Source organism: Phlebotomus papatasi, chromosome 2, assembly GCF_024763615.1.
Source record: "Phlebotomus papatasi isolate M1 chromosome 2, Ppap_2.1, whole genome shotgun sequence".
In the NCBI taxonomy this organism is placed as follows: Eukaryota; Metazoa; Arthropoda; class Insecta; order Diptera; family Psychodidae; genus Phlebotomus; species Phlebotomus papatasi.
Genome location: NC_077223.1, coordinates 18628656 through 18642040, shown reverse-complemented (window position 1 = coordinate 18642040; position 13385 = coordinate 18628656). Strand labels below are relative to the sequence as shown.

At 33.0% G+C, this 13385-nt stretch overlaps 1 protein-coding gene across 7 annotated transcripts in view; it reads right to left on the bottom strand.

The window, feature by feature from the left end:
- Window positions 1-13385, bottom strand: part of LOC129802926 (protein Teyrha-meyrha) — a 124332-nt gene that overhangs the window by 80393 nt on the left and 30554 nt on the right. For 4 of the 7 annotated variants that reach the window (XM_055849159.1, XM_055849157.1, XM_055849161.1 and 1 more), the window contains exon 4: window positions 3857-3973. The exons of 1 other annotated variant lie outside the window; for it this stretch is intronic. In XM_055849159.1, the coding sequence (XP_055705134.1) occupies window positions 3857-3973 (117 nt within the window). The remainder of the gene's footprint in view (window positions 1-3856; window positions 3974-13385) is intronic. 2 more of the 7 variants (XM_055849158.1, XM_055849160.1) reach the window with 1 other exon arrangement.

Sequence of the window (13385 nt, the reverse complement as noted above, 5' to 3'; positions counted from 1 at the left end):
CACCAAAAGACATACAAAACTGACGAAAAAGAAAAGCTATATGCCAAAGAAGAGGGTTGGAAAGATGACACTCAACACTCCCTCGTGTAACATAGAAAAAGAAATATTAATATAATTTTTTTTTGTTCATCCTATCTTCTGGTTCAAATAATCTGCCGAATTCACCCAAATCGATTGAGACATCAAATTCCCTTCCATACCATTCACACTACCAGAAGCAGAGATACGTATAGAAAAGTGTAGAAGAACTCTAAACAAGTGTTTATTTCTTCTCAAATCTTCTGTTTTCTCGTTGTGGTCTTTCGAACAAGCACACCTTACAAAACAACGAATAAAATGCCACAAGGTACAAGGAGATAATCCAAAAACTTATGCACTCTGTATAACTCCTTGTGTAACTCTGTGAAATGGGTTGGCTAAAGCTAAAGGGTAAGAAGAACTTTTACAAAATTGAATACTAGTAAAAAACTAATTCAATTCAAGAAATATTTGTAATTTTTTTTTAATTTCCTCTTTAATAAGCCACCCTAAACCACATGGAGCATATAAGGGAAGAGCACCAGCGATCGGCGCAGTGTTCCTCGGATCGTCAGGTTAATACCGTATTATTGCTCCAAATCAAATAAATTTTCAAAAATTATTAACTACTTTTTAGCGTTTAGCTCTCACAAGAATGCACTGCATTAAGCTCAAATTTAATATATAAAACCATTTTTCCGTGAGACGCCAGATTAAATTCGTGACGATCCGAGGTACAGAGTGCAAGTTTGCAATTACACATATTTCTTATTAATTTATTGTAAAAATTAAAAATTGAAATGCGCAGATATAGTTAAAGGGATCATTAATATACCAATTAGCATACATAAAAATACCAAATAGTGTTTTGAGGATTGTATTTTCAACTAAATATGGAGCATATCTCTTAACATTCCGATCCGGGGTACTCTTCCCTTATGCTTAATCAACACGATCAGCGCGAGTTTAGTAGCATTAGCGGTCAATAGACACCGTCCAAAACACACCTTAGGAGTAAAATAACTGAATTTCACATAAAAATTAGTTATTGGCCATGAATCAATGCATTACTGGCTCAGAACCAATTGAAACCGCCTCAGTTTTATCAGAAATTCCAAGACCTTTCCGACGAACTCAAATATGATACCATTTGGATGAAAAATACGCTCTCTAGAGCATTTTTAAACCTTTGACCTTGACAACCCGTTATTATGAATGATTCAATGGTATTTTCGTTTATGAACAAAATGTCTGCCGGGGTAATATCTAGAACATACAAAAATTTAAAAAAAAATCACACAGCACGTTTTCAAGGAATTCCAAAAATATATGGTTTTGGAGGGGTGGTTTAGGAGTATAGGAAAATAATGAGAATGTTAACGATCCTTGGATCAACTTATAGAGGGGTTCCCTGAAGGTCCCAAGTCGCTATCTCTTATACGGGCTTCAGATCTAATGCCCTAGACTAAAGTCCAGAAACGACTAAGCTCGTTCATAGCCAAGTTAGTTCCTGACACACTACGAACGAGGATTAGCATTCACTGGTATCCACACAACATAAGTTTCGTGGGTTTTTTCAGATATTTCTACTGAAATGCATTAAATAATACTCCTCTGAAAATGAAACTATTTGTAAATTCATGTCTCAGTACACGTGCAATAGTTATGGTTAATTACATTTATTTATGAGGTGGAAGCTAACTCGCGACTTAAGCCAATTTAAGCGATTTTAGTGAATAATTCTTGTTGTTATACGTGAATTGTGAAGTAAATTTAAAAGTAGTTTCATTTTCAAAGGTGTACTAGCGCATTTCAGTAGAAATATCTGCATAAAAACCCACGAATGATATGTTTTGTGAGTACCAGAAAATGTTAAGCCTCTTTTGTAGTGAGTCAGGAACTGACTTGGTTATGAATGAGCTTAGTCGTCTCTGGGCTTTAGTCGTAAGTGTGTCCAGCACATAAGGCTTAGCCATATGGCTTAACTTCTCTAATTTCTTATCAATCGACGTGGTTTTTTTTTGAAAAATCATCACTATTGAATTTTAATTCACTATTGGATTATTTGACAACATGAGAAAGTGATCCATTAAATTTTGAAAAAACAATAAAATTGGTTGCTATTTTGAATTTCGAGACCATCGGGACTGGGCTAAACCTTAGGTATGAAACGGGCCTTACCATTTGGCCTCTAGATCAGCCAACAACTGAACGAACAAACAACGTCATGACATATCTCAGAAATCATCTGCAACGCGAAGATTTGTCGAAAAAAGTGGTCTGCAGGGGGTGGAAGGTGGAAATTTTAGGGGTTGAAAAAAATTGAGGGATTATGTTATACTGCTCGCTCTGTGTAGTTCGAGCAGTAAAAACGCATACGACGAATATCCATTATCGAAAACTAACGTAAAATTGGGTTTAAACGGTTCAAAGGCTGAGGGTTGGAAGACCAAAAACAATAAAATACGCCGATCTGCATAGCGTTATTGACTGAAATCGGGCAAAACTATCAAAAACATCATTACCGATGACAATTAATCAATTTGAATGAAAAGCTGCTCGTTGCCAAACTATAATTACTCATTATCTATTAATTTTCATGACAGTCGAAAAATAATTAGAAATATAGCCACATGCACTACCATTTATCTCATACAACATCCCTTTTCTTGCAATCCAAGACACTTTTTTTTTTCTTATAAACAGAAAGGCAAGTTGACTTCGTCATATATAACAAGTAATCTGTTAAAAATTGACTTTCAATCCCACGTACTTTGTTGTAACACTAATATTTAATGTCCTAAAATATTCTAAGCAACTAAGTTATTATGCATTTATATTTTCCCAACTTATTTTAATTCTACTTAATCCAATATACTGCATAAATCACGAGGTTAAGCACAGATACCTAAATTCTGTACCTAAATTTTAATTTGTACTAAAATTCATAATGTACTAAAAATAATTCCTGAAGGCTCCGGCACACATTTTAGACAAGGAAAATTTCATGAAATCAAAATTGACATCCCTTTCTTTCTCACATGTTTTGTATATATTCATATCCTTCTTTCTCTCTCCAAATTCGATTAAGCTAAATTGAATTTGTGATGTTTAAAAAAAGAAGAAGAGTGCGAAAGAATGAGATAGACATATGCAAAGCGTGTGAGCAAGAGAGCGATTCCAATTTCGACTTCATGAAATTTTCCTGATCTAAAAGGTATACCGGGGCCATAATGATCTGCAAAACCAAATGCAGTAAACTGTCCCTTCTGAAAGGAATCAGAAGCAAAACAAGGCTTCACTAAAGATTAAAAACGAGAAAAAAAGCAATATTGAATTTTGAACAAGTGTGTTATGTTGAGAATGGGACTGAGAAAAATGTCTACCAGCTTCTGAAACAGAGACACGTTCCAGTTTATTGAATAATCGAACACCTTTTTGTGCCCTACCACACAACACACATCATCCTCTCCGGGAGCATTTTGCACCATGTCCAGCGAATTCATCACATTGAGACACAAAATTGAGAGATAAAGGAATTGCTAAGTCTTTTTTTGTGTGGTAACACTATAACCCTTTCTTTGGGGACTATTTCAAACTTCTGGCATGCTTCAAAGACGCCTCTCTTTGGCCTCAAAATATTATAAGTTCTTTTGCTCGTGTTATAAGAAATTTCATTGATTTCTCCATGCACGTCATTCTTTTCTGTGGCGGTTTTGAAAGGTGAGAAACATCATGAAATAGTGAGAATATCTTCTTCAAAATTTCTGGATGTGACAACCTTAGGCCCCATGGAGCAAAAAGTAATTGTGGAATAAAAAAAGAAAAATTGACTAACCTTGTTGGAAGTATCTTTTGGACAGTGAATAAGCATGCGGAAGACGGTAGAGTGGATGAATTCCATTGTCCAAACGTAAATTAAGTGGTTCGGCCCCATTTGATGTCTTCGGGGCTGCTGGAGAAATATCACAATAAACAATTAATAAAAAGAAAGAAAGCAATGTTCAAGAAGAAATTGGGATGAGAAAGATTTGTTTTTCAAAAGTGGAAATTCAATTAATTTTTGATACAGTAAATTCATTCTCTGTCAACCAATCAATATTTTCGTGTGAAAAATGCTTCTTCCAATCTACAACCCTGTCACACCAACAACATTCATTCCTTTCCTGGGAATTGAGTCTTCAAAAATCGAACGACACCCAACTCCAAAAAAACAACCGATCAAAGACAAAAATATATACGACATATCCATCCTTCTATAAATATTTCATCAATTCCCTCTCTGTTCGCGCCAATTGCAACAGCCAGCAAACCATTGACATTTTTGATAAGAACCTCAAAATACATCGAAGAAAAAAAGCCCTATGCACCTCCGTTCACAGCAAGGTATTGCTAAAAAAAAAGTCGTCGATAAATTGATTGATGATACAGCAAAAGAGTAACCTCTCCGCCACAGAGTCTTCCAAGCCGTCCCAGAGACAAAAACTGGTCAACGAGGTTAACAATTCTTGTCAACGAGATACGTTACACCATTGATTCCAAATTCAGGAATTTACCCTTTTGCCAGACACTTCTGCAGAATGACAAAACGGCGAAATAGCCGCGAATCAACAAACAAAAAATAAACCTTCACCTCCTCTTTTCAAACATGTCAATATTTTTCACCCATCCCCCCCTATTCCTTTGTACCCCATGGGATGTCTCTATTTAATTGGAGACACCATGCCATCCAGTAAAAAAAGTACCCACTGATTGAATTTTAATTTATCTGAAAGTTTTTTTTCACAAATTCATTTTGTGCATTTCCGCCCGTCGCCCAGAAAGTGTTAAATGGCCAATTTGGGGGACAAACACACGGCATTTGCAACATGGGAAAAAGGAAAAATTCAAAATTGGGCTGAAATCATATCGATCACGCTTGTTACACATCCTCACACAACTCTTTGTCAATTTGCTAAGTGGGAAAACAAGTCAATGATGTCACTGAAAAATTTATAGTCTATCGAAAAGGACTCACAAATCTCATGCTAAAATCCAGGAAATTTACAACCCAGAACCTTCATCATTTTTAGGGAAAAGTCAGCCAAGAGAAGACCTAACTGAAAATGATCTCAGAGAGAGAGGTTTTCAAAATACAAATTTATCAGAATTGATGTATTTTCATTAAGTTTGAAGCCTTTGAGGTCCATTTAAACCTGGGTATTTTGATTCGAAATCTTCCTTTCGAAATCATAATTCCTATTGAGCTGTTCATTCAGAATCAGAATCATCTGTTTTGTGTGAAGTGAATAAATTTGGAAAGTGAAGTTGTTTCAACAAAATAATTGGAATATTCCATGTATTTTGAACTGATTAATTCGTCTATAATTTAAATATTTTATAATATTACATCTTTTATCGTCATTTCGGACTTTATTGATGGCATGCAAAGTGGTAAAAGAAATAAATAAGCCGAGAAATTGATTGATTTGATAAATTGTAAGATTTAATTCTCTCAAGATTGTAATAGCATGTTTGCTAAGTTGAAAACTTCTTGCTCCTGAGTTTTAACCATGGTTATCTCCAAATTCTTTAACCCTTTAACGACGAGACAGTTTTAGCTGATCGAAAATCAGCAATAAAAATGAAACCGATAAACAGAACTTGTAAAACGTCTTACATCTAAATTTCGAGAAGCAAACAGAGTCTGTATTTTTTGTCTCTATGAACGATAGGGACAAAAATAGCCCAAAAATTTAAATTATTTTTCTGACGATACCAATGACTGATAATTTTCACTCTAACGAAAAATTTTATGATTGAGTATTATAGTTTCCTTTTCCAAAACGGTTTTGCTTAAAAAAACTGAAAGTAAAAAAATAACTAAAATAATTTTCAATAGGGGAATGTAGGCATGGTTCGCACAGAGCGAACTTTCAAACGATGCGCATTTTCTATTTGTTTGCAAAGAGCTGACTTACCATTTCTCATCTCATTTCATGGCCTTAATAATTATCTATCTTTTGGCTAAGAAATAACGCACTAGCTTTTTTTAAATAAAGAGAAAATTTGCGTTGTTTGAAGGTTCACTCTGTGCGAACCTTACCAACATTCCCCTATGTGAATTTAAAAATTCGTCATTTTTTAACTTAAATATTTATCATACAGCAAATAGGTGGAGACTTGCAAAAAATATCCTAGATTCCTTCAACCTTCTACTTTGCAATTACATACATATAAATACAAAAAAAATAACTTTAGGTAGTTAGGAAAAATTATTTTCCTTATGGGACACCGGTGTTCCAATCGTCCTTAAAAAGGGTTAAATTATCTTCTATATAATCATTTTAATTACACTAAAAATAAAGATTTAACCATTTAACGTATATATATGCATTTTACGTATATTAAAATGAAATGAAAGTAAAAAAAAACTAAATATCTTAAGGGATTACATGAGTTACAAAAATCATTTTCTCTAAAAATTTTCCAACATGATGAAAAGATACTTCATTCAATCATTTAAGAACAGTATACTAACAATAACTTCTCAAATTTTTATTTAAAAATTATAGGGGAAAGTGCGGTGGCAGCCAAAATCCCGAACGCCAAAATCCCGAAAAGGCCAAAATCCCGAAAGCCAAAATCCCGAAAGCTAAAATCCCGAATGTTCGAAATCGTGAAAGGGATAAAATTATATGGAGGAAAATGTTCAGAATAATTTCCCAAGACGCAGAAGATTTCCCTTTGCCTCCAGCAAGCGCGGGTGCAATTCTAGGAATAGCAGACACTTTTAAAAATTCGGAATTTTGGCCTATTCAGAATTTTGGCTTTCGGGATTTTGGCGTTCGGGATTTTGGCTTTCGGGATTTTGACCGTGACCCAGGAAAGTGGTCTGCCTTTGAACACGGCAGCCCTTGAATGTTTCATTTTTTCCCTTATTTCCCAAAGTGAAAATTCTATTTTGTGAACTATTGTTAATTTAACTTGTTAATTTTATGAACTATTAATTATTTTCTATTAAATTCGATTAACAAAATGGAATTTTAGCTTTGGGAAATAGGAGAAAAATTGGAACATTCAAAGCCTGCCGCGTTCAAAGACAGACCACTTTCCCCTACCATTTGCACCTGATTTTCAGACCTTTTTGAAAAAAAAACTTTACTTTTCGATGGACAACATTTTTCAAAGAAGGTTTATTTGAAGTTAGAAAACGACATATATCTTGTAACCAGAAAAGTTAAAATCGTACTTGAGCGAAGGCCTTTTGAAAAAATATTGAAATTTGCATTATTAGTAATAATTTAAAAAAAAATCAGCGTATTTTACACCACGCGCATTGTCCTAAAATAAGTTGTAATCAATTAAACAAAATTCCACGCTCAAATACGAATTAAATCATCTACTATTACAAAATATTTGGGTTTTTGACTTTGGACATTGTCTTTCGATAAATTTTTTGCAAGTAATCTTGTCCACAGAAAAAAAGTCGTTTTTTCTACAAAGGTCTTAAAAACCCAGGTCAAAACGACTTTAAATAAAAATTTCAGAAAATGTCAATTTATTATATTGATATTATGTTTATTATGTGCTTAAAAGCTTGAATTAAACACGTTTTTTTGCGGAATAAAGTTTAAAAAAAAACGCAGTTTTGTAGTCTTCGTGACCCACGTAATCCCTTAAGGAAATTTTTGTTTACTGATTAATTTTTCAGATTAAAAAAAAACTATCCGTAAAAAACCATAATCTCTTTTATTTATGAGTAAATGAAACTATAACGAAATTCATTGATCGTCACGAATGGTATCCAATCAATTTGTAACAAAGGTAATCGATGTAGTGTAATGCTTTTGTTAGATTAAACTATAAAAATACGCATAAATCTTATAAAAAAATTTTAAAGTATAATATCATTCTATTATTTTCCCTCTTATTCAATTTATAAAAAAAATAAATTGGTAAAGTTTTGTAATTCTTACAATTCCAACTTCTGATAATCTTGAAAATTTTTCGACATGACTATCTTTTATCACAAAAAATCCTGTTTTACAAAAATAAGCTTCACCTTTATTGGAATCTTCTGGTTCTTTTTTTTTGTGAATTGTTCTCAATAATTTGTTTCAAGATTTTTGGATAAGTTTAGCTAAGCTAAAAACAATTTTTAGGTAAGATTTTTGGTTTAAAAGATTGTTCTTTTTGTATTTACGTTTTCTATAAAACTTGGTATCTGTTGATATATATTTACATATTTGTCTATCATGTGTAAAAAATTGAAAAAAAATATATTTGGAATATATTTTAAAAGTTATATTCAGCATAACCTCACATTCCAAACTTACTCTTTAACTAAATAAGAGAATTAGGTTCATAACAGAATTTTTATGATTATCTATATTTGGAAGAAAATCAACATTTCAAATTCAAAGATTTTTCAAACATTCTGTAATACCTTTTTCAAGATACTACACGCAATATAATGCATCCAGTGCACCAATCCGAAGAGCGGTTCTCTCCACAACTTCTTCAGGTAACCTCTTAAAGCATACACCATTGGACGAGTCATTAAATCACTGAGAAAAATTGTTATCAATTATATTGGCAAACAACCATTATATCGCCAATAACAATATCAATGAGACAAGACGGCAAAAAGGAACAGTCAGCATTTTACAACATTGTGCTTAAATACAAGAAACATGGAGTATAGAGTTGCCCCAACGAAACTTGAAAAAAAAAACAACAAAATATGTATTAAAAATCCTTTTGCCTGGAGTTTAAGCTCACACAATGTCGATATGCGTTAAGTGTGTATCGTAAAAATTTGCATTCAATGGAATCATCTGGTGAGTATATGCACTTTTGCCAACCCAGCGAAAAATTGTCTTCGATCGCGCCATCAATTCACAAGCATCTCTCTCTTCTTCATGCATAATCGCCTCTTCACTTAAAATATATGGAAACTCTTTATCCTCAACCATTGAAAATTTTAAGGAAGAAAAAGAAGTTGTCCTTATCAGTTTGAAGGAATCTCTTTGGCTTTGGCAAGAAACACAAGAAAAAATCATCATAATTGATAAATTCAACTCACAGACGACATGCAAAACTCACTGCTCTCAATTTGAGACCAACTTTATAAAGAAAACAAAAATCTTGAAAACCACATTGTATAGATTCACATGCATATACCATTTGACACTCTTTATCCAGTTTGTGAATAAATTTGTTCGGAAAATATTTATTGCGATGAATCACAAGTGAAAATTCACCAGCTGCAAACTGGCAATTTCTCAAAAAGATCAAATTATGCAAGTTTGTGCCTTTTCTTCTTCCCAACAAGAACCTCTTTCTCTTTCTAGATTTCAACTAGAGATGCATACTTAAAATCCACCTTTTTATTATTGTCTTGCATTTCTGGAATTGCATATACACGCATTTTGTTCGACAAGCAAGTGCATCAAATACATAAATTTTCTTCCATTGGCATAAAACACACAGCAGACACACATCACAAAATCCACATGGTAAATCCCTTACTTTACAACCCCCTTTTTTTGGAAAACCCCCTGTGAAAAATTGGCATTTTATACAACAAAATAAAAAGTTGGGAAATAACACTCCCAAAAACACAAAACATTATGTATCTCAACAAAATAAAGCACCACTCGCGCAATCGACCATTAAATTAAGTCCTGAATTTTGCAAAATGCATCGAAAAAAAAAACAAACCAAAAAAAAAAGAACAACAGGATACATACAAGTGAGAGAACCAGAAGAGATTAAATATGCTCAATTTCTCATTGAACAGTTCGTAAATCTTGTTCTGCACTCCCTCTTTTTTTTGTTTGCCAGCAGCCTCTTCATCCCATATTGGACAAAAAGGTCTCTCCTCTGGCGCGATAAAAGAATTATAATATACAATAAAATGCAGAAAAAAGGCCAGAGACAAGGAGACCAACAAGGTGGATTAACGATGTCACAGCAGAAAAAACGAGTGCATTTGAAAGAAAAGAAGTAAAGGAACAGTATTGTGACTTCTTGTATAACTTCTCCATAAAGACAAATACTTAATACGCCCAGCTACTACTTCTTTTCCACAAGGGAACATCCAAAGTGAGATGAATTTCAAAGTAACATATGAATTCACACAAGGAAATACACTCAGATAAAAAAATAATAATTTTTATGGTAGCTCCAAGGTTAGTGTCCTGGTTAAATGGAGGGATTTGGTGCAAACACAAGTAGATTTTGATTTTCCAATAGTGTCTTGGATAAAAGGTAAATGGAACTCTATTTGCACAAAAAGTCGTTGAAGTTCGAAGAATTCAAATTCAATTTCGAATTTTCATACTAAATTGTCGAACAAGATGGGGAAAATTTATTAAATATCACACTAAAAAGCTCGCAAAATACTTACTCAGTGATTATGGATTGATTAAATAAACATCATGGCTTTTTGTTTTTCCTCACAAAAAAGTGAAGACCAACACATTTTGACACTTGAGCAGTTCGAATTCGAACAGGATGTATTTTAGCCACCTTGTGAAAGTATCAAGAAGATTGTCTCTTATTTGGCTTTTCAAATAGATCTTAGAATTTTTTAAGATCTACTTGTGAATGATAAGGTTGTGGCGGTTGTGGCACAAAGTTTGAAAATGCTAATAGTTCAATTGACCGCCAAAACACAGTATATTTTTGTGTTCATAATTGATTGTCAAAAAAAAAATCGAAATTTTGCTGTGATGTATATTAGCTAATCCGAGTACCCTAGGCCAAAGTTTCCTTAAGACAAAATAGTACATTCAAAGAACGATTTCGAAAATTTAATAAAAGGCACTTTTATTTATCGCTTCGCCCGTATGATGGCTGAAGTATAATTCCTCTTCGAATTTAGAAATGTGTCTCGAGTGTCAAAATATGTCAGTCTTAACTTTTACGTAACGAGACTCATAATGTTCCTGTCCCATAATTAAAACTTTTAACAATCATTGAATTACTCCTTCGACATCGACAGCTTCTTGTAGTATTTCATAATTTTTCTAATTTTAAGCGAATTTTCAGTTAAAAAATAGAAATTTTTATGATTTTTTCAAACATAAACTACATTTTAGGAAAATAGAAAAGTTACTCCAAAACTTTTAGCCGAGACACTTTTCGAGAAACAAAGTCCGACTGTGCAGACACTAAATTTCGCAATTATTTTGTAACTAAAGGTGTCGCGGGTAACTGTCAAAATTTTATCGCGAATTTTTAAAAGGGTAACCTTGTTTGAAATTATTTTTCATAAATTTTAGTTCTAATGCAATTTTTAAATACAACATCTCACTCATTCTGAGATATTTGTCAGAATTAAAGAGAAACAACAACGAGAATGTGGGAAATTGATCAGGCGATCGCGAGACAAGACATACCCCAAGAAACAATTTTTTCTTAATATAGTGTTGTAGAATTCCTTAAGTAAGGCACTATAGAACGAAAAATCTTTTTATTTACTTATAACGCTCTTGGTCCCATCATTGAGATTACTATAAGTAAAGTGGCGCACTGTTAAGGATCTTAAGAGCTCCTATAGGAATTTCTACAGAAAATTCTCACTTTAAGTATTTTAAAAGTGCACTAAAAAACTTGTTTAAGACTTGGTTCTATAAGGCAGCTATTTTGCTTCTTGGGACACCACCATTATTTTACGGCACTGCTATATTTATTTAAATTTTCTAATTAACGAAAGATGATTTTTTTTTTGAAAAAAGCTTACAATATCAAGTGTTCTTGTGGGAAGCAAAGAAGAAGCACAATAAAGTAAGTAAAATGCAAGTAAGCGTATTACAGTTTTTTTTTTTTTAATTTTTTGGTGTGTGTCGTGGCTATACACTTTTAAATTTTGAAGCCCAGTCTAACTCAACCCAAATAAATTATTGTATACAATTTTCTCAAAGATTTTTCTCCCATATCAATATTTTTGATAAAAACCATGATAATGTAGATGTTATGAGGATATCAGTGATCATAACCTCTAAAACACTCATAGATTCTATGAGGATTTGACTGGTTTTACGTGTGAACTTTTATCAAAATCGATTTAATATTCTTTATGATTAGAATAAGCCATTCGCTAATGTTTTAACACATTAATAACTGTAATATCAAATGGTTCTTTGGTTGGTGTCTTGGCTAAACGATTCCATATGAACTCTACTCATTGTAACAATTTCAGTATGCAGTTAACACGCAGTTTAAGACCTCCCAATGCCTAATTTTTCAAAGTACATAAGTTTCTCAAGTGAAATGAAGAAGAAAATTCATCCCAGGTGTGTATTTGTGTGCTTAAGGATTATGCATTGTGTGCAAATTACATGTGAAATACACATATGTGACTGTTTTTCTCCATCTTCCTCGCACCCTGTCGATGCAGGCCTCCCTTTTGCATGTCCCCCCCTTAGACTTTTTGTTGCGTTATCATCCACCTCTTGTTCTGTCCACTGATCGAAACACAATCGAACATGGAAAACAGCAAGTTTGCCATGTTCAAACATTTAAAATTTAAATTTGTGTGGCGGTTTTTCTTATTGTGCGCGCTTCTTTTATCACATCGCAAATACAACCCAAGCCACAATATGTGAATGATTTTAGCAACAACAGGCAAAGAGGACTCACAATTTTTCACTTTAGCACACACACTTTATTCATTCAACTTAGAAAAGAGGATCCAAAGATACCAGAAAAAGGCATAAGAAGAAAAAACATTGTCAAATGATACAAACGAACATAATGCATCGCGAGTGAATTATTAACATGGAGACAAATGGAAGAAAATTGGCTACGAGAAAGATGGTTAGAAAGAAGACAAGATAGCTTTCGATACAATATCACCTGGGGACTACTCCTTCTTCGATTGCATTACTAAAGGTTCGCATTGTTACACCTCTTTCACCAATTTATCTAAATTTGCGCCAAAGAGACAAATAAACATACAATACGAGAGAAACTCCCATTAAACAATAAAAGTATTTTAAATACAATTTAAACGAGAAATTGGACAAACATTGCGGAATTAATTCTTCATAGACAATCCTTTCTAACATTTATTTTTTTTTAAATAACCAATTTTCCCTTTTTTCAAATCTATTATATATTTATATATATCTCAATGAGTAATAAAAACGAGTAAAATGTTGCCAAGTCATGTGGCAAAAATTGCTATATTGCAATTATAGCTCACACACGCCGTCAGAGAGCAATGAAAATTGTTTCAATATCAAAGAATTTTGCATTGTGAAAATCATCCCTTCAACATTTTATGTTGCACACATGAAAGGAGAAATCAATATGAGGCAAAAGTTCCCTTTCATCCATACATGGCAGCATATGAGAAAGTTTTGTTAAGAACATCA